The sequence below is a fragment of the Sorex araneus genome, chromosome 1 (assembly GCF_027595985.1).
Source record: "Sorex araneus isolate mSorAra2 chromosome 1, mSorAra2.pri, whole genome shotgun sequence".
Lineage (NCBI taxonomy): Eukaryota > Metazoa > Chordata > Mammalia > Eulipotyphla > Soricidae > Sorex > Sorex araneus.
In genome coordinates, this window is record NC_073302.1 from 125,920,504 (window position 1) to 125,944,609 (window position 24,106).

Sequence of the window (24,106 nt, forward strand, 5' to 3'; positions counted from 1 at the left end):
CTTTATACTGTACAATGATACAGATATATTCCAACTATAATATAAATTCCTTGAAGGAAAGAAATTATGCCCTCCTAATTTAGAGAGATAGTAGAGCAGGCAGGTGCTTGCCTTACAAATGGCCAACCTGGATTCAATGTTTGGCACCACGTATTGTTCCCTGAGCACCATCAGAAGCAATCTCTGAGCAAAGAGCAAGAAGTAAGACCTGAGTACTGCCAGGTGTGGCCCAAATACAAATAATACACAAAAAAGAATGATGCCTTCTCATTTATTTCACAGTAACATTATTAATATGATTATGTAGCAAATTCAAGAAAAATATGCTGGTAATTAAAACAAAAATTCTTGTACATATTAGGATCTTTTTTAAAAAAAAATGACAGAAACAGGTGAACTGAAGGAATCAGATTCTTTAAAATCCAGGTACGTAAGGTTAAAAAGCTATTTTCCAAATTTCTTTCTAAGCTCTATTGACTCCTTGAAATGACTCCTGGAGACATTTAATGCCTCTACACTTTCCCAATTTTATTGTATTTTAAATAAATTTCAATACTGTCAGACACACTGCTCAGTTTGTGAAATCTGGCAGACAACTCTGAAAAAAAAATCTTTTTTTTTTTGGTCTTTGGGCCACACCCAGTGATGCTGAGGGGTTTCCTGGCTCCTCACTCAGCACTCAGGAATCAGGGGGCAGTGCTTGAGGGACAACAATGCATTCCAGGAATCAAGTCCCTCTAAGAAGAAATTTTAAGAATGTTCTTAGGTTTAGGTTCTCTTTCAACCCTATGACTTAATATTAACAATAATATTGTTGCATTTAGCAATGTTTACATAATTATTTTCAACTTAGTTGGGTATCTGTATAATTTCATAACTATTTCATAAAGATGTAAGTTTTAACTAGTTATTTAACATTAACCTGACCACACTAAAAAGCACATAAAATACAAAACAAGATGATCCAAAAAGCATTAACAGTCAACTCTCAATTATTCAAATGTGAATGGTCTAATAAATATTTATCCTGTTTACTTCCTTATGTTATTCTTATAGGATCTGATTAGGACAAAAAAAATTATGCTAACAAATTCAAGTAAAAGAAAAGATACAGAAATCTTTTGAGGATGGGAGGAGTGGGAAAGCAGAAATAAAAAGAATATAAAAATCTTCCAAAGTCACATATAAATTTATTCATGTTATGTATTTCGTCACCTTCCACCCCATTATTCACCTTTTAAAAGTACAGATAAGTGAGAGTGGACTGTATTTTACTTGGTGATAGAGATACAGATACACAGGCATGCAAACCATTCACTCACCCCACTGTGCTTTTCAGAGCCCTATTTCAGTAGCCTGAGACCTGGGGGGAGGAGGCACCAAGTCACTGTAGATTATCATGTAAAAGGAAATTGAGAGTTGACTATAATTTACATTTCAAGTGCTATGAAATACAATTACTCCTACAGGTATTCATTACTGTTTATGGAACTACTTCAGTGATTTAACAAGATCATAAATGCTTTCTCTTTAACTTTTAGATATCCCAGAAACACAGTGCTACCTGAAAACTACACAGATAGAAGAAAAGTGAAATTGTTACAAATAACATACCATGATTATCCTCAGATTAAAGAGAAGTTTTCCAGAACTCACCTTTGATGTTATATTTTCTTTAATCCCTTCAAACCAAAACTCTCCTCTTGAATTCAGATCATAATCTAATTTTCACTTCTACTAGTCCCTTTCTTCTTATTGATTCTTGCCTTATGACTTATCCTTTAAACAGATAATCCTCTTAACACTCAAATCTTCATCTTTCTCCATTTACATATTTTTTCTCTCAAAACCCTTTGCAGAGAACAATCACATCACAAATCAGAACTACTAAAATTTCCATTCCAGCACTTGCTGCTAACATCACACCTCTTGAGAGTCAATCAGCCAGAATTCAGAGTGCAAAGTCTAATCATCATCATTCCTCCCTGAATGATTTCTCCATTTGATGACCATCACTTTCCTGGTTCCTCAGGACTGCAGATTTAAAATGCTCTTACTTCTACTTTCAATTTTATACTACTTTTCCCCCTATCTTTTTCCACTCTTTCATTCCATAAAAATTAGAGTTACAATTTTATGATAACAGAGAAGTAAATTAATATCTAATGAGACAGAAAAACTGGACAAAATCTTAAATTGGGCAATGGTACTATTGTAAATACTATTTAGAAGTAAAGAGATCAGAGAAATATCTCAAAGAGCTGGAGTGCATGCTTGGCATGCAAAGATCCCCAGCACCTCATGGTCACTTGAGCACTGCTGGGGTGGCACTGGCAGTCATTAGTACCACTGGGCCTCAAGCACACCACAGCCACATTACCAGCCCCAATACTGGCCGATCATCTGTCACACACAGCCAGGCCAAGACTTACACAAAAGGTCCCAGGACCCCCTGAGCACTTGTGGAAGTCCCCTCCCCCTAGAAAGAAAAAAGAGGAAGAGAGATTGCAGAAAAGTAGAGGCTAGAGACAAACACAATTTATTAACTCTCACCCCTTGCATACTGTCAATCTAGGTGTGATCTCCAGCACTATGTACAGTTCCCCAAGGCCTACCAGGATTTCTGAGCAGAGATAGGTGTAAGCCCTGAGCGCAGCCAGGTGTGGCCCAAATCCCCCAACCACACAGAAATACTAGAATTTCAATACAGAAGGGGAAAACAAAATTCTAAGCAGAGGAACAAGCCTATAAAAAATACACAAAACTTATAGCTCACAGCAGACCCGGGTTTGAATCCCAGCATCCCATATGGTCCCCTGAGCACCGCCAGGGGTAATTCCTGAGTGCATGAGCCAGAAGTGACCCCTGTGCATCGCTGGGTGTGACCCAAAAAGCAAAAAAAAATACACAAAAATTGCATGCCACATAAGAGTTAACAGTCAACTTTGACTAAAGCAGCAATTTTCACCAAGGCAAAATACAATTGGTGGAGGAGACAGGGGAGAGGGGATGGAGAACAGTCATGTGGAAAGGGAGGTGCTAAATAAGTGAACTCTGTGTTGTCAGATATATTTAGAATACTATAGTTAAGATAGTGTAGAAGAAAGCAAAACCACAAAAGGCCTTCAATGAGTCTGGAATTTATTCTGTAGTGAAAATGAGTCTGAAAGTTGACTCTGAGGTTGAGTTTTTTTTTGTTGTTGTTTTTGTTTTTAAGGAAATGACAAGATCAGATCTGTATTTCAAGGAAAGAAAACTGGCAAACAGAAGTGGAAAAAAAGAGAAAAAAGATTTTATAATTATAATATAATTAGATATAATTAGGATATAAGCTAGATAATGACAATGGGAATGATAGGAAAGATTGCATTGGACATTTATTTCAAAAATTACATCGGAGGAATGTGGTAATTTGAACAGAGAAGCACATAACAGGATGACAGTGGTACCAAAGTAAAAATGAGTATCCTGGACCAGAAATGTGGTTCAAGTGGCAGAGCACATCCTTTGCACCCAGGTCCTGGGTTTACTACTAACCATCACATGCGCCCTGAGGAATGCTCGGTGTGGCCACAAGAATTTTTTTTAAATAATAAAAATTTTTAGTTGGGTGTTCTTTGGAGCACAAAGTTTTGCAAGTCACATATTTAAAATGATTACTAGACACATATGCTAATTTGTTTTGCAAGCTTAAAAGAATATCTGAATAAAAATGATATACTCCTGGTCACCACAATTCACAGATTTCTGAAGTAATAAATGAAAAGTATTCTTTGGGAGGTAGCACTATTACAAAAGGAAGAAAAAAGAAAATAAGGACATCATCAGAGGGCTCACTTGCTTAAAGAGCTGGAAAAACCATCCAGTTTAAAAAAAAAAAAGAAAGAAAGAAAAAAGCAGTAATGAGAGATAGGAAAAGAGCCAGAAAAATATTTTACCAAAGTGACTGAAGTTGCAAAAAATAGCAGTAGTGTAATAGCTTACAAGAGCTTGATCTGAGTTAGTCACTAACCCTGTGACCTTGATGCAGTTACTTGCCTAAGAGATTTTAGTCTCTTAGAATTTCAAAAACAAAACCCTCAACTGTACAACAGTTGAGATCCTCAGAGATTCTCAGAGTTGACACTTAAAAAATATATTTAAGTTGACACTTAAATATATTTTTCTGACAAGCAATATTTTAACATAGTACCAATAGAACAGAAAAAGACTATGATTTTGCACGAGGTTATTTTTTAAATGATTTAAGAAATAAATTTCACAGGCCAGAGATATTGTACAGTGGGAAAGGTACTTGTTTTGCAGGCAGCCCACCTGGGCTGGATCCCAGATACTCCATATAATCCCCTGAGAACTACCAGGCATCCCTGGGTACTAAACCAGGAGTAAGCCTGAGCACTGCACAAACACACACACACACACACACACCAATTTTCACTACCAGGCATCCCAGGGTACTAAGCCAGGAGTAAGCCTGAGCACTACACACACACACACACACACACACACACACACACACACACACACACACACACACACACACACACACACACACACACACACACACACACACACACACACACACACACACACACACACACACTATTTCCAGTACAGAGGGAGAACTACATCTATAGGACTATATAAGTTAAGAAAGCTGTGGAGTGAGGATAAATGATTCTGTCTGTAGAATCTGCGGATAAGTAGTTTTGGCAATCATTTTATATCTCCTACTGTCATTCTAATCCTAGTCTAATATGTGGTTCACATATAGATATAGCAAATATTTGCTAAACATGAGAGGAGTATGATAATTGGAAGAAAGGAAGTATGAAGAACAGATTTTAGACCAATGATTTTAGATCAATAATCTTAAAGAAACTACAGGAGCATGAAATTCCATGTTAGCCCTAGAAATGAATGCTGTGTTCTCTGAGGGAAAACAACATGAAGATAAGTGAGAAATAAAGATGAAAGGATGAGATAAATCACAGAAGTGATTTGCACAATAACACAAACCTGGTTATTGTGCTCAGGGGCCCGGCCTGGCTCAATGGTCAGAACCACAGTACTCAAGGGAACTTAGGAGGTGTCAGTATTTAAACCACTATCACAGCCCCATGCAAGGCAAGCGCCTTAATCTCTACCCTCTCCAGCCCATCTACCATCTTGATAAAAGAAATGAAAGTTCTATGCATAGGATAGGATTCCAAAGCATCCTAGGATCTGAGGAAACAATTTAGTCGATTTCTCCAATGTAATTCAACTTTATTTCTGAAACACCCTCTGCCGTATTTCATAAATTATATCAAAACAGTGGCTTCCTATGAAGCTCTTTCCCATTTTCAAGGTGTGGTATATTTTTTTGCAAGCTCATATTTACTGTTTACTTCCACTATGTTCACCACTATTTTTACTGAATAGTCAAACCCTCTATGAACCTCTGATCCGTACCCACCACTATCTCTCTCTCCTCTAGGCCACTTTTGTTCCTTGTCACCTGATGACTTAATTAGCTGTTCTATACTGTGAAATATTATTTTTGCTCGTTCCAGTAAACTCCTAAAAAGGGAGTAATAGCTTCCTAACTTTCATCTCTCCAGTGCCTTGAATATGAGCATTCAGCCCTATGTGTAAGTATCTGTGTGTGTGTGTGTGTGTGTGTGTGTGTGTGTGTGTGAAGTGATTAGATGACAAGAACAAGAGCAATCGCTTCCAACTTGAAAACAAACAAAAAACGGAACACAGGTTTGGTGTTTAAACCTGTATCATTCAAACAACCTCTTCCTCAGAGCTGCAGAAATGAAGATAGGAAGGCACTGGCATCTCATGTGGTTGACCCGGGTTCAAATGCCCAGCACCACATATGATCCTCCAAGCATGACGTCAAAGGACAGAGCAAGGAATAAGCCCTGAACACTTTGGGGTGTGTGTCCCCAAGCCAAAAAACAACCTTCCTGCCTTTCTAAATATTAAACAGCAGCTAGAACAGTTAATCTTTTATTATTAGTGGGCTAAGAAAAAGGGTAAGATAAAAAAATCAGTTTTAATATAAATTATACATAATCAACTATATTATATATGTTACATATAATGAAATATATAAGTAAATTGTTTGGACTGAACAAGTGGAAATTCACTTGGACCCACAAATTATACTAGAAGGGCTTACACAGGAATACTCTGTCCTTTCATAAAGTTATTCTGAATAAAAAGAGATGCAACACAGGAATGGTAAAAATGTATCCAATACTTCACTATCCTTGTAGTGTAAGTGGCTACAAAAAGTATCTAGGCTTCAAAATAGATTCTGCTATGCAAAAATAAGTGTGACTATTTAGTGTTCCCCCTCAATGGTTCGCTGGCTCATCATGGGGGTTGGGGGGTGGCAACCAACAAGCGCAGCCCAGAGATGCATGTTTGTCAGCGGGCAGATTGTTACAACATGCCAGTCTAACAAAAAGCTTGCATTTGGTAAACTGTGAGCACCTGTAAGGGCGATTGGAGGCTGCCCCTAAAGCCTCCGTCGCTCTCAGAGAGCCCGGCAAGCTTCAGAGGGTATCCTGCCATGCGGATGGCAGAGTCTGGCAAGCTACCCGTGGCGTATTCGATATGCCAAAAACAGTAACAATAATGGGCCTCATTCCCCTAACCCTGAAAGAGCCCCCAATAGGGCAGCATTGGGAAGGACAAGGAGACACTGATAAAAGCACGTGACAGGGAAGGCTGGAGACGTTACTGGTGCCCACTCGAGCAAATCGATGATCAACAGGACGACAGGTGATACAGGTGATTTAGTGTTATCAATAGCAAATTATCAGGGGCTTTCACAAATTAAGTATAATAATTGCCTAAAACTGAAAACATTACCACCAATAAGTTTACGGTTGAGGGGCTGGAGTGATAGCACAGCGGGTAGGGCGTTTGCCTTGCACGCAGCAGACCCTGGTTCGATTCCCAGAATCCCATATGGTCCCCTGAGCAACGCCAGGGGTGATTCCTGAACGCAAAGCCAGGAGTAACCCCGTGCATCGCTGGGTGTGACCCAAAAAAAGCAAAAAAAAAAAGTTTACGGTTGAACTCTAGTACAACAAAGTTTCTAAATTAGTTCAAAACCTATCAACAATTTTTAAGTCAGGCACACTACTTATGAACCATGACATTACAACCAGCGCTGAGTGATCTTAGTGAGAGTACAAGGGTTAAGGCATTTGCCTTGTATGCAACCAACACAGCATATGGTACCCAAAGCACCTGTCAGGGCAGATCCCTAAGCAGAGCCAGGAGTAGCCCCTGAGGCTCCACCAGCTATGGCCCCCAAACAAAAACAGTAAAACCTGTACAAAGATAAAGAAACTTAAGGCTGCTTAGCTTCATGAAACTTGCAAGACTATGTACATCAAGGAGAAAATGTCTAAGGGTCCTTAAAATAGAACATTTTATCTCACACACATTTAATCTCACGTACATATTGTTCTCTGATTACAGTTAATATATTGGCAATCTCAGAGATTACATTTTACAGCTGTTACATTTAATACTCTACTTTTGATAGAGTACTTAGATAGGCTATAGTCCATAGTGTGTCTCCAAATAACTGAAATTTCAACATCAGAATTTCTTAACAGTCTATAATATTCAATATTAAATATTAAAATAATAAGTTGAGCTATTCTAATGTAATATGAATTTTGATTCCTCAGTGTAGTAAGACAACTGACAGTTAACATCACTCACCAAGTATCAGATCCTGTACTGAGTACTAATTAAGCACTAGTTTATTTACTTCCCACATCTTAATAACCTTTGAAGTTTATCTCTTCTTTTTGAGATGAAGAAACTAAGAGTTAAGCAAGGTCAAATAACTAGCTCCAAATCACCCATTAAGGATCACAGCTGAGATTAAAATACATAACTAACTGGCTTGACAGTGCTCTCTTATCCCCTATATATTGATGGCTCCTTTAGGAATTACAGTGACAGTGACCTGTATTCATGAGTTATGCAACAAATGTCTTAAAAGCTACACAGAAATAATTAGAGTAAGTGCAAACACTGCCTTACCTCTAAATATATGTATCTGTTATTCAAGTCTTACCTAAAGCTTAATGTTACTCAAACCGCAAACATCTGCCCTTTCCAAGCAACCCCCCATCAACAGATCTCAAATTATTACAAGTTAAATTTCTCATGAAATTTTCTTCAGATGCACAAACCTTTTAGCAATGATGTGTTTCTCAGAACAGCAGTTTCTTCAACAGCATCACCATATAATGAATATATAATGAAACTTGTTTTTTTTTTTTAATTCTAAACTTTTTTCCCCCACAATCATCAGGACCATCTTTATCAAAAATACAAAAAGCAGCAGACAGATGTAGAGAATGTGTGCAGATGTGAAGAATCCGGAACCCCCATACACTGATGGGAAAAATAATGAAGCACAGGTAGCTCCTCAAAGGTTAAACAAAGTAGAACTACCCTTAAACAAAGTAGAACTACTGTCTCAACAATTAGAATTTTTGGGAAAAACCTAGAGAATTCAAGAACATCCCACTGATCTCCCACTCTTGGTTTATAGCTTTTGCGATCAGTTTCAACTGGTTGTGAATTCCAAATTAAACAGGGAAAGCAGAAATACTTAATACTACAAAATGTAGTTATACATTTTCAGTATTAACCCAAGAAATGCCTAGGAACATATGAATTTACGAAATGCTCAGCGAATATAGCATTTTAAATAGAAAACACAATTGTTTGTGTACTTGTAAAACTTAGTAATTAAAAGGTAATAAATCACATTTGTATATAAGCTCTTTACAACCAAATAGCAAGCAGAGAAATGACTGTTATACAGCAATTTATACATCTGTATATCAATCAGTAAACTCAATACTTAATTACAACTTGTTTCCGGTATTACATAGAATCGGGCTTTTACTGCACAAGATCTAATGAACGCATTTTACTTCATCTAAACCGCCCAGATGCTCATACAGAAATTAAATCACTAATAAGCGGTATGTCATATAACTGAAATGCTAAAGTTGACCCATCGAGATGTTCCCTTGTTAGAAAATTTACTGGAAAAACTTTTACCATATACTGTTTTTTTCTTCCAGTTTTGCGGCTACAGGCTGTGGAGCTCAGGGATTACTGTTGACTATGTGTAGGGATCACTTCTGGCAGTGCTCAGGGTGCATTAAGAGGTGCTGGGGATTGAACCCCGGTCCACAGTGCGCCAAGGTATGTGTGTGAGCCACCCTTCGTACTATCTCTCTGGCCCCTTCCACATACATATTTTATAAGATTTCTGGTGTGTGCTATATATTGACATTTCCAAGCGCAACATCAAATATTCGTGTCTCTTTCTACAGTAACAGTCAAACCTAAGAAGCTGGGGGCGGAAGGGGGGGGTCTGCAGTTCAGTGAAACTGATCTAATTAGCTGCCCTGTCCATTAAGCAGCTGTAGGTTATGTATTTTAGAACTTATCTGCCCAGGTTCACCCAAAACTAAGTCCCTCAACTTTCAGTATAAAACGCTGTTACAAAAAAAAAAAAAGTGCTCTTGTGAAATAAAACGAAACCAAATAAAAACGAACCTTCTCTTTCTACAAAGGCCGCCTTACAGCAGGATACGAAAATAAAACCAATTAGAGAATGCACTGGGCTTCCACCACAAAGAAGAGTCGCAACAATGGGAGCCACTGTGCAAGAGAAGATGCCGGGCAAGCCTTCCCGTCCCACCTAGGCAGATTTGTTTTTAACGTGCACACGGAATGTTTACGACTTTTTTGCTTTTTTTTTTTTTTCCAACTTCCAAACGCGTTTTGGCAGCGCTCAAAAAAAAAAAAAGAAAAGAAAACTGATTCTGCACTGGGGAGCCCATGCACGCTCGAAAGCTACAACCCACTGAGCTTAGACGACTTCTTAGGAATCGGTCGAGCGGATCCTGTTTACCCGCGGAGAAGGGAGTGGGGGGTGGGAGGGAGGAGAGGAGAAAACACACGCGCGCGCGCACACACACACACACACACACACAACCCCCGTCTAACAACCGCTCGATCTTTTCTGCCCCAGCGCCCCGCGGAAACTCGGGGAGCTAAGCGCATCTCGGCGGCCCGAGCCCGCTCGGAAGCCCCTCCCGGCGGCTCCTCACCCCGTCCCCGAGGTGTAAACAAACCCCCCGCCGCTGCGGGAGGTAAACAATGAACCTGCCGCCAGGGCGGGGGAGGGGGCGGTGCGGGCCGAGTCGCGGCCGGGCGGCGGGGTCCGAGCGGAGACTCGACCGTCAGCCGAGGGCTCCCTCCCCGACTTTAGCAAGGCGCTGAGGGGGCACCCCCCCCCCGACCTGGGGGGAAGTTTGGGGCGGGGGGAAAAGGGGAGAGTGAGGAGGATCCGAGCGCGAGACGGAGCGGCGAGCCGAGCGGGTCCGGCTCGGGGTCCCGGGCCTCGGGGCGGGCAGGATGTGGTCGCCCAGCCCTCAGACATCCTCCGGCGGCCCCGGCGACAAGCCTCTCCCTCTCGCCCTGGCGGCCGCCCCCCGGCCCCGGCGGCGCGGGGCCACGCCGTCGCGGGGCGGGGATCGCCGGCCCCGCCGAGTGCCGCCCGCGTTCCGGCAGGGCACCCGCAGCCCCCGGAGGCCCGGCGCAGGGAGGGCTGGAGGCGAGGCCCGCGGCCCCGGGGGAGGGGGGATGGGCACAGGGAGGTGGCCCCGGGTCCGGCTCCCGCGGGCCGGCAGGCGGGGCTCGGGCTCCAGCCTCTCCCGCACGCCGCCCCGAGAAAGCCCCCCCACCCCCCGGCCCTCCAGCCTCCAGCCTCCAGCCCCCGGCGCCTCCGCCCCCCCCCCGGCGCCTCCGCCCCCCCCACCCGCCGCGCGCCCTCGCCGGCGCCCCGCGGCGCCCCGCGTTACCTCGGGTCAGATCCAGCGGGACGTTCTCCTCGCCGCTGTCATTCCGCCCTGCGCGAAACACAGACACACAGCCCCAGTTAGGATTCGCTCGCCAGGCCAGCGGCGGCAGCCCCGACTCCGGCCCGCGCCCCGGCTCGCTGCCCCCGCCCAGGGCCGGGGGAAGCCGAGCGCTGAAGGGGGAGCGGCCGCCGAGCGGCGGGAGGGCGAGGGCGGCCAGCGGGCTTACCTCGAGTTCGGAGGTTCTTCAGCGACCGGCCGCGGCCGATCGCCGCCATATTGACGGGTTTCAGTCACAACACCGGAAACCTCGCCCAATCGCGCGAGAACCCCTTCCCCTCCCCGCGCGCCGCGCCCGCCCCCCGCGGCATCTACTCTCCCCCCCACCCCACCTCCCCCGCCCCCGCCCCTCCGGCGCGGCGGGCGGCTGGCAGCGGGGTGTCGCCGGCTCTGCCCCCGGCCCGCGGGAAGTGTCTCCTCCAAACTCGAGTCCTCCACCCCGGGAGCCGCGCACACACGCACACACACACGCGCGCGCGCGCCTCGTCCTAGGCGACCGGGCCACCCTCCAGAGCTCGTGCGGCGGGAGGGGGCATTTCCCAGGAGGGGAATCCCATTGATGCGAGCGCGCGGCGGGAGGCTGCCTCCCCGCCCGGCAGAAAACGTAATCCGCAGCGAAGGGAGCGGATGGGGCGGAAGGCGGGGATGCGGCCGGCCGGCCACCTGCTGGAGCCGTCCTGCCCGGCTCTCCGGGTGGCCTTTTTTTAGAGCCCTGGGATAGAGAACGCCCGCTTCCTGGTGCCCGGGATTGGAGCGAGGCTTGTTTTCTGTTTTGTTTGCTCTGCGCACGTGCACTCACGCTCACACCCGCTCAGATCCCCTTTCTGGACTCGCTCTGCTCCCCCCCACCCCACCCCACCCCCGCCTCGCGCCTCAGCGGAACCGCAGAGCCAAGTTTTGTTTGCACCCCAGGCTGGGACCCGCGGGCCGAGCAGCACCGCCTGCACTTGAGCTTCAAAGCTCCGCTCCCGCCGGGCTGGGGAGCTGCTGCAGAGCCGACGGGGAGGCTGTGGCAAGTTCTGTTTGTAATAACGGCCCTCGCGCAGGGCGCTGGGCACCGACGAGCCCCGAGTGCAGGGTGGTCCTCGGGCCGGCGCGGAGGGGATCCGGGCTGACGGCGAGCGCGGGAAGGCCGGACAGAGGGTTTCCTCCCGGCAAGGAACCGGTCGCCGAGCCCTGGGTGCGAGGGATCGGTCTGTCTTTGCTCCCAGATCAGTCGCCCGTGTTGATGCCCTGCATTAATATTTCTGAATGCATCAAGTAAATACTAACTAACTGCAGTTTTCCCTTGTAGAAACTGCCTTAGTCATTTCATATATAAACCTGACTCCTGACCCACAGTTGAATATATAGTTATTAATAAAATATACAATGCATACACATACACCTGGCTCCTGATCCACAACTTTCTCTTAAGGAGAGTTGAAAGGGAAGCTGTGACCGTTTTGTTCCTCTGGAGTCTGAGCTGTCTTTCTAGTCCTTCAGAAGGGATCTTCATTGGCAGTAGGGGTCTTGCCCTAACCACCTGTCTTTTCCCAGCCCCCAGTGCAGTGCTGTGTTCAGTACAAATAAAAGGTCTGTTGTACGAGGAAATGCCCCGAATTCCTTCTTTATCCGAATGCTTTAAATGCTTTCAAGCAATATTGAAAGTACTGTTTGCAATCGTTAATACTACTGAACATTTGGAAATACTTAAAATGACCAAAAGCAGGGATTGTGTAAATTATTAAAATATTAGTACTATAAATTTTAAATGACAGTATAGAGTTAGTGCATTTATAGAAAATAACGTCCATGAAACTAAGTCTAGCAAGAGATTATGAGGCTCCCATTTTTATAAGTCTTTGAAAAACAGCAAATTAAAAGTGTACTTTATAAAATAGTGTAGACTTGTGCATACAGAGAAAAGAGTGAAAGGTTCACAACAGACTATTGACTGATTTCTTATCTCCAGTGGTAGAATTAAACATGTGGTTTCTTTTCTATTTTACTTTTCTGTACCTTGTAAATGCCCTATGATCAAAATATTAATGTAAAGTAATTAAAACTTTTAAGAACATGGAGTAGCACCATCAGGAAAAGAGAGAGAAGATACATATGTATGTATGTGTATATATATATATATATATATACAGAGAGAGAGAAAGAGAGAGAGAGAGAGAGAGAACCACTTTCCTTAGTATGCTATTTCACATTCTTCCTGGCTTTTCAATGATGTTTGTACTATACTTGCATTCAAGGATGCAACAAAGAATCTTTTTTTTTTAATGTCACCTGACATTCCTGGTAACAATATTAACAGTAACTTGATCCCTATTCTGTAGCATTTAAGTCTTGGTGCGAATTATTTGTTGTGGTACAGCCTAAAGCAGAAATCACAAAACTTGAAAAGTCCGCCTAGGATCTTAAACCTTTTTTATCCTCCATTCATTTCACCAATTTAAGAAGTAGAAATCTGATCAGAAAGTCAACCAGACTCTTATAATTGTACCGATTTTCAACCAACCCTTTTCTTTCCATTTTTATCCCTATCCTAAATCAATTTCTTCCTAATAACAATTTAAATTTATTTTCTCTTTCATCCTATCTACAAAATTGAGTAGTCCCTCTTCCACTTTTAAATTACTTAGACTACATGAGAACCTGAATCCAAGAGCCTTTCATCTATATAACTGTTTATTCCTATTTAGAGATCATTATCCAATTACTCCAGCTCTGGGGTGGAGGAGAGGGTGGAATGCCTTGCTCCCTCCCACCTTACAGTGAAACTAGTTTTTCCTCTGTTACTTGAGGTCTCTGCTGCCCATATTTGAGTGACTGTTGTCTACATTGGTTCTCAAGATGAACAGCTTATCTGGTAACAAGAACAAGTCCTTAGTGTTTGCAAATGGCACTCAACTTGGAAGCAGGAGTTTAGGTAAATTTTGGTAAAGCATACATTTCACAACATTGAGTTTGCTTTTTAAACAATACATTATTGACCCTAATGAACTTGTTTTTGTGGAAATTCCTAAGTTCTCTTTTTATTCTCGCCATTAGGTAGCCATTCCTCTTTTGAAACTTGTTTTTCTTCCTTATTTATTTTAGTCTACCCTGATATCTTACTCCTTTTGTTTTCTTCTTACTAGTTCTCCAATTTTCCTGGTCATTTTGATTCTAATCTGGTCATTGAGAATTTGGCTTCCTCTTATTAGGTTTCATTTCCCTTCTAGGTTTCATTTGCTATGTGAATGAATTTTTTTTTTCTCATAGTATTAGTCATTGATAAAAAAAAAAACCAACAACAATGTTATAAGAGGCTTGGTCAAGAGCCACACCTCTAAGAGATAACTGCTTGATTCTGAAGATAACAATGACTCCATTGATAGTCACTCTCTAGAGTCTGTTCTATACTGCACACAGTAAATAACTCAAACATAGACCTTATTTTATCAGTTTCACTTATAGTTGTAATGTTGAACAGAAACAAAGCCTTGCCAAAATTTTAGTTCCCTTTATCTGTTTGCCCTATTACAGGGGCCACATGAAAATAAAACCAGTAAAAACCACAATATTTGTTCAGTCTATTTTCAGTAATTTCTCTTGGTAAATAAGCCACACATTTGACATCCAGATAAAGATATTAAGAAGACAGTCAGTGGGCTAAGTTAAATGAATGTTCTCATCCTATGCATGGCTGACTGTGAAGATTTAACCCTGGTCAGAACCTGAAGGAGAAACTTTGTCTTGTTATTTATAGTAAATTGTAATCTGTCCCAAAATCTCATTTAAAGAATCTCATTGTGAAAAGAATGCAAATATTTATAAAATAAAATCTGGAAAGGTTTCACCAATGATTATCTGATTGAGTTTTGAGTAATTTCTATTTTTCTTTTTCTCATGAAAATTGTTCTAAAATAAGTTTTTACTTGCACATTCTTTTTTAGAATAAATCACTTTAGAGAAATGTTGAATGCCTGCGACTGCAAGATAAATATTTGACTAAAATTACGTGTTAATTCTCAGATCTATGAAAATTATTTGTATTTCTCATCATTTAAAAAGAAAAAGTTCATGCCACAAAATATGTATATTTTCTTTCTCATTAAATTAAAATATAATACAAGATAAAAATGTAAAGAAAATTTTATTTTTATTTATTAGTAATGCAAGTAAAATGGGACTGGATATACCTTATTTTAAAATTTTTTGTTAAAACATTTAGTACTAAATTCTAAGCAACTTTATTTTGATGTTACAGCCCCTACATCTAACAAAATTCAAAGTTAAAAGAGGAAGAGCACTTCAATTTGACTACAATTTCTAAATCTTGCATTTGCTTTTCAATTCCACCTATCAGTTATATATTTTTTTAATGTGCATTATTTAATATCTACTTTCTTTTTATGGTTGTTCATGATAATTTATTATAGGCATTCAGTATTCCAACATCAATCCCATCACTATTATCACCATCTCAGTCTTTTTTATAGCAATCTAGAAGAAATAACATTTTGAAATTTTTAGTTAATATTTTTCAAAATGATTTCAAAACTTAATCTAAAAGATTTTAAGTTTAGAAAACTCTATTCCCATTATTTATTAGTGTGTAAATATATGAAATTTTTATAAGTAATACATTTATATTTTGAAATATTTTTTAAAAATATGAAAAATGAATGCATTTCTAAAAACTTCAGAAAGTTCTCTTTCTAAAACAACTTTTAAATTAATAACTTGTAGTTAATTTTGTCATATTTGCCTGAAAGGAAAAAATTAGTTTTAATGTTGTTTTGAAGTAATAAGCTTCTGGAAGCTACCTTTCATATGAAAAAAAAAAGAGGTTTGCATCTAAATAAGTAACAAATATCACACAATGCAAAATTTTTTCATAGTCACTCCACTTCTCATTTCATATTGCAAAAATTACATTTAAAGTGATAAAGCTTTAACATATGGTATTATAGCTATTCACCTACCAATCCCTTAATTTCTTTGTTTAATTCGTGCCAAGACCTCACACATGAGGAGTATTCGTTCTTCCTTTAAGTGTATCTCAACAAGTCTATTTCTTTTAAAATGTTATTTATAACATCTACGTCACTGATTTTTGAGAGAACATTAATTCAGGAAGGTGTTATTTATAAGTATGTATGTTTTTTGAGGTCTTTATTTTGGTGGTACAGAACACAAATGAGCTATTACTGAACTGAATTTAGCAAACCATGGAGTGCAACAAGTACAGAAGTACCTATGCTTCCTTCTAACTACACAATAATGTTTTAATAATACTATTTTTTCCAAAAATGCTTTCTTCGAATATTCAGCTTTTTTACCCTTTGCCCTTTGACTGTCATGGTTGACTAGTGGAAGAACGTTTTAGTTTCATCAACAAATTGCTGGGTTTTTTTTTTTTGCATTCTTTTTTAAGTTACTTTTAAAAAAGAAAAGAAAACCATTGCAGGAAATGAAACATATCCCCTGCCGATATATGTATTTTTGTCTGCTGCTAAAAAGAAGTCTGTCTTTTTGCAAAGTAATGGACTCAATATCCCCTAATTTTAACATCACTGAAAAAAATATAGAAAAAATGTTTGATATTCTGAATGTGTATTTTAAAGTTGTTGTTAACAATTTTTACTATCATTTGTTAAAATCTCAAAGAACCACTATGTAGGTAGGTGCTAGTAAAGATAATGGTACATGAATTCATATTTCAAATATTTAATTTCTAAAAAATTATATCTGGCTATCTGGCATCTGCTATATTACAATTGTGCTTTTCACTGAAATGAAATAGATAGAGTGCTAATGTCAGAAGTAGAAATAACTAGTCTTTCATTTAGTGCATTCTTGGGCTTCTGCTTTCATTATATGTGTCTCATACAATTTTTGGTTTTCAGTTGTTATTTTTGCAAGATTTACAAAAACCACATAGGGGCTGGAGCGATAGTACAGTGGGTAAAGCATTTGTCTTGCACGTGGCCAACCCGAGTTCAATTCCCAACATCCCATGTGGTCCTCTGAGCACCACCAGGAGTAATTCTTGAGTACAGAGCCAAGAATGACCCCTGTCCATCACCGGGTGTGACCCAAAAAGCAAAAAAAAAAAAAAGAAGAAGCCTAAAAACTAAAAAAGCCATATAATGTGGTGAAAAGCATTTTAAACAATACTCATTAAATGCACTTATCTGGATGTAATATATGGTCACATGCCCAAGTGGAAAAATTTCTGGGGGAAGTAGAGGATGGTTGTTGGGACTCTTCTGGGTTTCAGACATTTCGGTGTTCCCTTAAAACACCTTGTGTGATTGCTTAATCTACTGAACAAATGACAACCCCATTGCTTATATGTCTGATATATGCAAAGTTTATTTTTCTCTCTCACTAAAAATTTCTTCACTAAATTTCTCACTAGATATAAGGGCCAGGAGGATCACTGCACATCTTGGAATGTGTCTTATGTACTGGGGTAAAAGGCAGCTGGGATAGAAAAGGGACCACTAAGTAAATGATAATTGGAGGGCTCACTCGGGATAGGAGATGCATGATGAAAGTAGACTATAGACCAAACATGATGGCCGCTTAGTACTTGTATTGCCAACCATATCCCCCGAGAGAGAAAGAGGGAATATACCTGCCACAGAGTGGGAAGGAGTGGGGGTGGTGGGAGGGATACTGGGAACATTGGTGGTGGAGAATGGACACTGGTGGAGGGATGGGTACTCGAACATTGTACGACTGAAATGTAAACACGGAAGTTTGTAAGCCTGTAAAATAATAATAATAATAAATCTTTTTTAAAATTTTCTTCAAGGGACTGGAACAATAGTACAGTGGGTAGGGCATTTGCCTTGCACACGGCTGACCTGGATTCGATTCCCACCATCCCAGATGGTTCCCTGAGCACCCCTGAGTAATTCCTGAGTGCAGAGCAAGAAATAACCCATGAGCATCACTGGGTATGACCCAAAAGATAAAAAAATTAAAGTATATAAAAGTGCCAAATAAATATTTTTTAAAAAAATTTCTTCGAAATTCCTTCACTAAAACCATAAAAATGAAACAGCATTGAAATTAGATGAGTAGTGAGAAAACTGGAAAAGCAGAACTATCTAGAAAGCAAATGCCTGTAGTATATCTGAGATCTGGACCTTAAGCTGCATGTCAGAAAGAAAAGAGTAGAACTTGAGAGTCCAGCATTAAGCCCAATTTTAGGACTAAACCAAACTAGATCCAGGTTGGTAGCACCCCCTAACTTCTAGCAATTGTAATTATCAATCCTTTCTGGATAAAAGTGTGTATTCTATCAGTTCCTAGAATTCTCAAAATTCAAGATTGAATAACTTGTAGGAAAAAATTCACCATACATAATAACTAGTGAAAAAAAAAATCAGATGGACTTCTTTCCATTGACTTCTGATATTGATGATCAAAACCAGAATATTATTAAGGAAGCTATAGCACTGTAGCACTGTGGTCCAGGTGTTCATTGATTTGCTTGAGCGGGCACCAGTAACGTCTCCATTGTGAGACTTGTTCTTATTGTTTCTGACATATCGAATACGCCACGGGTAGCTTGCCAGGCTCTGCCATGCGGGTGGGATACTCTCCATAGCTTGCCGGGCTCCCCGAGGGAGACAGAGGAATTGAACTCAGGTCGGCCCTGTGCAAGGCAAACGCTCTACCTCTGTGCTATCGCTCCAGTCCATTAAGGAAGCTATATAAAAAAATATTTTCTTAAATGAAGAATTTCACGGAATTTTTCGTGGAAAATAGATATGGAATTTATATTTCCAAAAAAAAAATCTATTGATCTCAATAAAATAATATAAACAACTGTTTTTAAGCATTGATCCATAGACTGTGTAAGACCTTGAAATAAAAGAGAGAAACAAGATATACTTTTTTGGGGGGAGGGGGCAGTGGGTCATACCCAGCAACACTCAGGAATCACTCTGGAGGTGCTCAGGGGACCATATGGGGTGCCAAGGATTGAACTCGGGTTCACACTGTGCTTTATAGTCTTTTATACCTTCTCTAGTCAGAGTCCCTATTAGGTCATTCTTTACTTCTCTTTTCTTTGAACTCTTCAACCATACTTATAAAAGTGTGCTAATTCCATCTCTGGATATTGTTCTATTTTTATCAATTTTTTTGTCTTGGTGATGATACATTTTTCTGACCTGTCACATATAATAACTTTTTTTGTTTGTTTTTGGGTTTTTTTTCTTTTTTTTGCTTTTTGGGTCATCCAGCGATGCACGGGGGTTAACTCCTGGCTGTACACTCAGGAATTACTCCTGATGGTGCTCAGGGGACCATATGGGATGCTGGGAATCGAACCCTGGTTGGCCACGTCCAAGGCAAACGCCCTACCCGCTGTGCTATTGCTCCAGCCCTAATAACTTTTTAATTGTATATTTGTATATTAGACATTGTAAATAAGTTTAGAGAATTGAATAGTCTTTTTTTTTAATTTATATTGGGGAGGAAGTGCTAGTAATTGAACACAGAACCTCATAAATGTTAAGTGCTCTACCACTGAGCTATATCCGGGTTTTTCTCACTGTCTTTTTTTTTTTTTTCCTTTTTGGGTCACACCCAGTGATGCACAGGGATTACTCCTGGATCTGCATTCAGGAATTACCCCTGGCAGTGCTCAGGGGACCATATAAGATGCTGGGAATCGAATCCGGATTGGCCATGTGCAAGGTAAACGCCCTGCCTGCTGTACTATCGCTCTAGCCCTTCTCACTATCTTTTTAAGTGAACTTTTTGGGGGGTTATGCCATCTAATCCTGCCACTTCTCTTCAAATATCCCTAGTTCTGTTATCAATGTGTATTGTGTTTTGCTTAATTTTTGATTTTTGAGCCATACCTGGCAATGCTTAGGGATAAGTCATGTCTCTAAACTCAGGAATTACTCCTAGCAGTGCTCAGAGAACCATATGGAGTGCCAAGGATTGAACCCTGACTGGGTTCAAGCAAAGCAAGTGCCCACCCACTATAGCCCCACTTTTGGATAGGTGTGATGAGTACTATACACAGAAATTACACCCCTCAAATTTAATAATACTGTAAATGAATGATATTAATTTTAAAAAAAAACCTCTAACTAACATGAGAATATCAAACAGATAACAAATGAATAACTGAAGCCAGAGCAATAGTACAGCCCGTAGGGAGTTTGCCTTGCACATGGCCAACCCAGGTTTGATTTCCTGCAGAGCCAGGAGTAATCCCTGATCATTGCCGGGTGTGACCCAAAAAGCAAACAAACAAACAAAAATAATGTATAACTGGAGTCCCAAGAGAAGGGAAGAGAGAAATTGGGGACAGAATGTTTGATAAAGATGTTTAAGTCTCAGACTCAAAAAGCTAAGTGCATCAAAGTAAAACTAAAGTAAAACAAAGCCATTACCAGGCATATTTTAGAAAAAATGACAAATATGAAAGATAAAAGCAGAGCACAAAGATAGCACAAGTGGTAAGGCACATGCATAGCACTTGTGAGATCCTGAGCTTGATCTCTACCCCCCACATAACCCTGAGTACCAACAGGTCTAGCCCTGGTGATGCTCAAATATTTCAGAAAGTGACCCAAATTAAAAAATAAAAATTAAAGGGAAATATTAAAAGGAATTAGAGAGCAAAAGCAAATTAACTATGAGCAACAACAATCACTGTCACTGTCACTGTCATCCCGTTGCTCATTGATTTGCTCGAGTGGGCACCAGTAATGTCTCCATTTTTGAGGCTTGTTGTTATTGATACTGGTTTTGGCATATCGAATATGCCCTGGGTAGCTTGCCAGGCTCTACCGTGCGGGAGAGATACTCTTGGTAGCTTGCCAGGCCCCCCAAGAGGGGCGGAGGAATCGAACCCGGGTAGGCCACGTGCAAGGCAAATGCCTTACCGCTGTGCTATCCCTCCAGTACACAATAATATAATTTATCAAATGAGTCTCTATGAGCGAGAGAGAATAGTTAAACAAACAACAACAAAGAACACCTCAATGAAACAAATACTGCACCAAGAATACTGTGTCCAAGGGGGCCAGAGAAATTGTACAGTGGGTAGGGCGCTTGCTTTGCAAGCAACTAACCTGTGCTTAATCTTTGGCATCCTCCATGATCCCTCAAGGACCACTAGGAGTGATTCCTAAGTGCAGAGCCAGGAGTAACCTCTAAGCATCACTGGGTGTGGCCCAAACTACCTCTACCTGCCCTCCCCACCCCACCCCCAGCCAAATAATACTGTGACCAGCTAGATTAGCTTTCAGAATTGAAGGGAACGATTCAAAGTTCCATGGATAGGCAATAGCATAGGAAGTTCATAGTTCTGAAACTAGTTTTGCAAAAAAGTATTAAAGAATCCATTTTCAAAGATAAGAACAAATTTCTCAACACTTTGTCATTAAGTATGGCATTTGCTCATGACACTTATGGTTGCCTTCTACTAGAATAAGAAAGGTCTGTTTATTGCTAACTTGCTAAGGGTTTTATATGTTTCAATAATGAATTAGTGTCTTATTTATAGCTGATGTTCTATGTCTAGTCAGGTGAATTTTTAAACATCTATAGAGATTTTTTAAAAATTTACTTATTAATTCTGGTACTTAATATTATCGATAATACTATACCTTCTAACATAAAACCAACTATTCCTTTTTTAGGATAAAGCACAATTTTCTACTATTATGGGTCAAGTCAGGATTTCCTTTAAAATTTTAAATCTTTTCCCCTCACTCTTAGTATATTGTGTATTTCTAGGAATTATTTATGTCATGCAATACAAAATACAATTTTGAGAAAAATTATTAGCTTATCATTGATTAAAATTTTGTAAAATTTCATGGGCTGGAGCGATAGCACAGCGGGTAGGCTGGTGATCGCCTTGCACGCAGCCCATCCAAGTTTGATTCCCAGCAACCCATATGGTCCCCCAAGCACCGCCAGGAGTAATTCCTGAGTGCAGAGCCCGGAGAAACCCCTGAGCATCACTGGGTGTGATGTAAAAAAAAAAAAAAATTGTAAAATTTCAGGAGTTTCGCTTTATTCATCTATATGTGTATTGCTATTCCCACCTCCACAAATACCCCAAAATTATTTCCGTCATATGTGGGGTATTAAAGAAGCATAATATAGGAACAACAAATAGCTAAAGATATGAGAACTGGAGATTTTTTTTCTACAGAACTGCACTTATCTGGGGGTGGGGAGTTGAAAGTGACCCTTAGGATACTGGTGGAGGGAAGAGGGCTTTTTGGTGCTGGATGTTGATATTGGAGTGATGTTGACATAAAAAATACAGTTAAACATATTTTAGATAACAGTGCCTCAATAACAATAAAAGTTAAAATAGAAAACACAGGCAGTGCTAGTGATCCAACCTGTGTTTCCTCCACAAAAAGCATTCACTGAGCCCGTTGAGCTAGTTCTCTGACCCATCAGTGGCACATGTTAGAACATTTTCCTTAAAATATTTATTTTAGCACTGTCCTAGCACTGTTGTCCCATTGTTCATCGATTTGCTCAAGCAGGTACCAGTAACATCTCCATTGTGAGACTTGTTATTGTTTTTAGCATATCGAGTAGCCGCGGGGAGCTTGCCAGACCCTGCCCTGCGGACGAGATGCTCTCTGTAGCTTTCCGGGCTCTCCTAGAGGGACAGAGGAATTGAACCCAGGTCAGCCACATGCAAGGCAAACGCCCTACCCACTGTGCTTTCAGAGTGTAATTAAAACTTTATCCTTTTACTTGATAGGCTATATATCTTACATTTAAGAGTTTAGTAATCCTATATTACCTTTATTTTGAGAGCTATTGTAATGTTGCTTTTTATCATTCTTGACATTGATTACTTTTTTGGGGGAGGGAGGTCACTCCCGGCCATGCACAGGGTTACTCCTGGCTCATGCACTCAGGAATTACTCCTGGGGTTGCTTGGGGGATCATATGGGAAGGTAGGAATCGAACCCGGGTCAGCCACGAGCAAGGCAAACGCCCTACCAACTGTGCTATTGCTCCAGCCCAACATTGATTTTTGTTGTGCTTGCTTTCTTCTTAAATTTGAGAATTCTCCCAAGGGTCACATCAATTTTATTTTTCTTCAATAGCTAAATTGTAGACCATTATTATAAATTTTTAAATGAGTAATCTATTGGAGTTAGAATCAGAGAAATGACTAAATTTCTCTTGTAGTAGTAATAAAGGTAAAGCAGTATAATGAAGGCTTCAGGGCAATGTTAATATTCTCATTGCTGGTTAGGGTATTGCTTACACAAATGCTCATTTTAAAAAAATTTTATTGGTCTGTTTACTTAATTATGTGTTTTTTTTTCCTGTACGTATGAAATGTTTCAATAAAAATTACCTTGAGAGCTGTGGATGTAGTCTGTGAATGAATGCATGTGGAGAATTTGGGTTTAATCTCCAGAACCTGAAAAAAATTCTTTGAAAAATAAAATGGGAAAAAAACCAAAAATCAAATAATAGAATCTCCTTAGTATAAACAATGTATATGCCAGCAATCAGAGAGAAAATATCTATAACAAACTAAATGTCTACAAAAATTTATATTTTCAAAATAAAATTTAAAAATGAAGACACATAAATAATCCCAACCTATTCATATTTACCAAAGAGTTGACTAGAAGAGCCATCACTATATGTTTTTTTTTTTTCTGTTTCTTTTTTAGGTCATATCTGATAGTGCTCAGTGCTTATTCCTAGCCATGTGCTCAGGGATCACTCCTGGCAGTGCTCAGGGACCATATGCAGAAACAGAGACTGAAGCCATGTCAGTTTCTTGCAAGGCAAGTGCCCTATTTGCTATACTATCTCTTCTTCCCCTCATTATATGAATTTAATGAAAAAAAAGATCATGGTGAGGTAGTTGAGATTGAAGAAAGAATATTCAATAAAGACATTGACACACCAAATAAATGAATTTAAACAAAAATAGTCAATATTTAGTTACCTTTGTATTCAGGACTGGAGGACAAGTACAATAGATAAGGCATTTGCTTTACATATGGCTGACCCAGGTTCAAGTCAGCACAAACCACCTGGCGCCCAAGCCCAACAGAAGTGATCACTGAGTGCAGAACTAGGAATAAGCCCTGAGAACAGCTGGGGATGGTCCTCCCGCC

General features: G+C 40.4%; 1 protein-coding gene across 2 annotated transcripts in view; it reads right to left on the bottom strand.

The window, feature by feature from the left end:
- Positions 1 to 11,265, bottom strand: part of RICTOR (RPTOR independent companion of MTOR complex 2) — a 127,534-nt gene extending 116,269 nt beyond the window's left edge. For both annotated transcript variants that reach the window (XM_055132094.1, XM_055132093.1), the window contains exons 1-2: positions 11,140 to 11,265; positions 10,914 to 10,961 (exon numbers count right to left, since the gene is read on the bottom strand). In XM_055132094.1, the coding sequence (XP_054988069.1) occupies positions 10,914 to 10,961; positions 11,140 to 11,188 (97 nt within the window). In that variant the 5' untranslated portion in view covers positions 11,189 to 11,265. The remainder of the gene's footprint in view (positions 1 to 10,913; positions 10,962 to 11,139) is intronic.
- Positions 11,266 to 24,106: the final 12,841 nt, after the last annotated feature.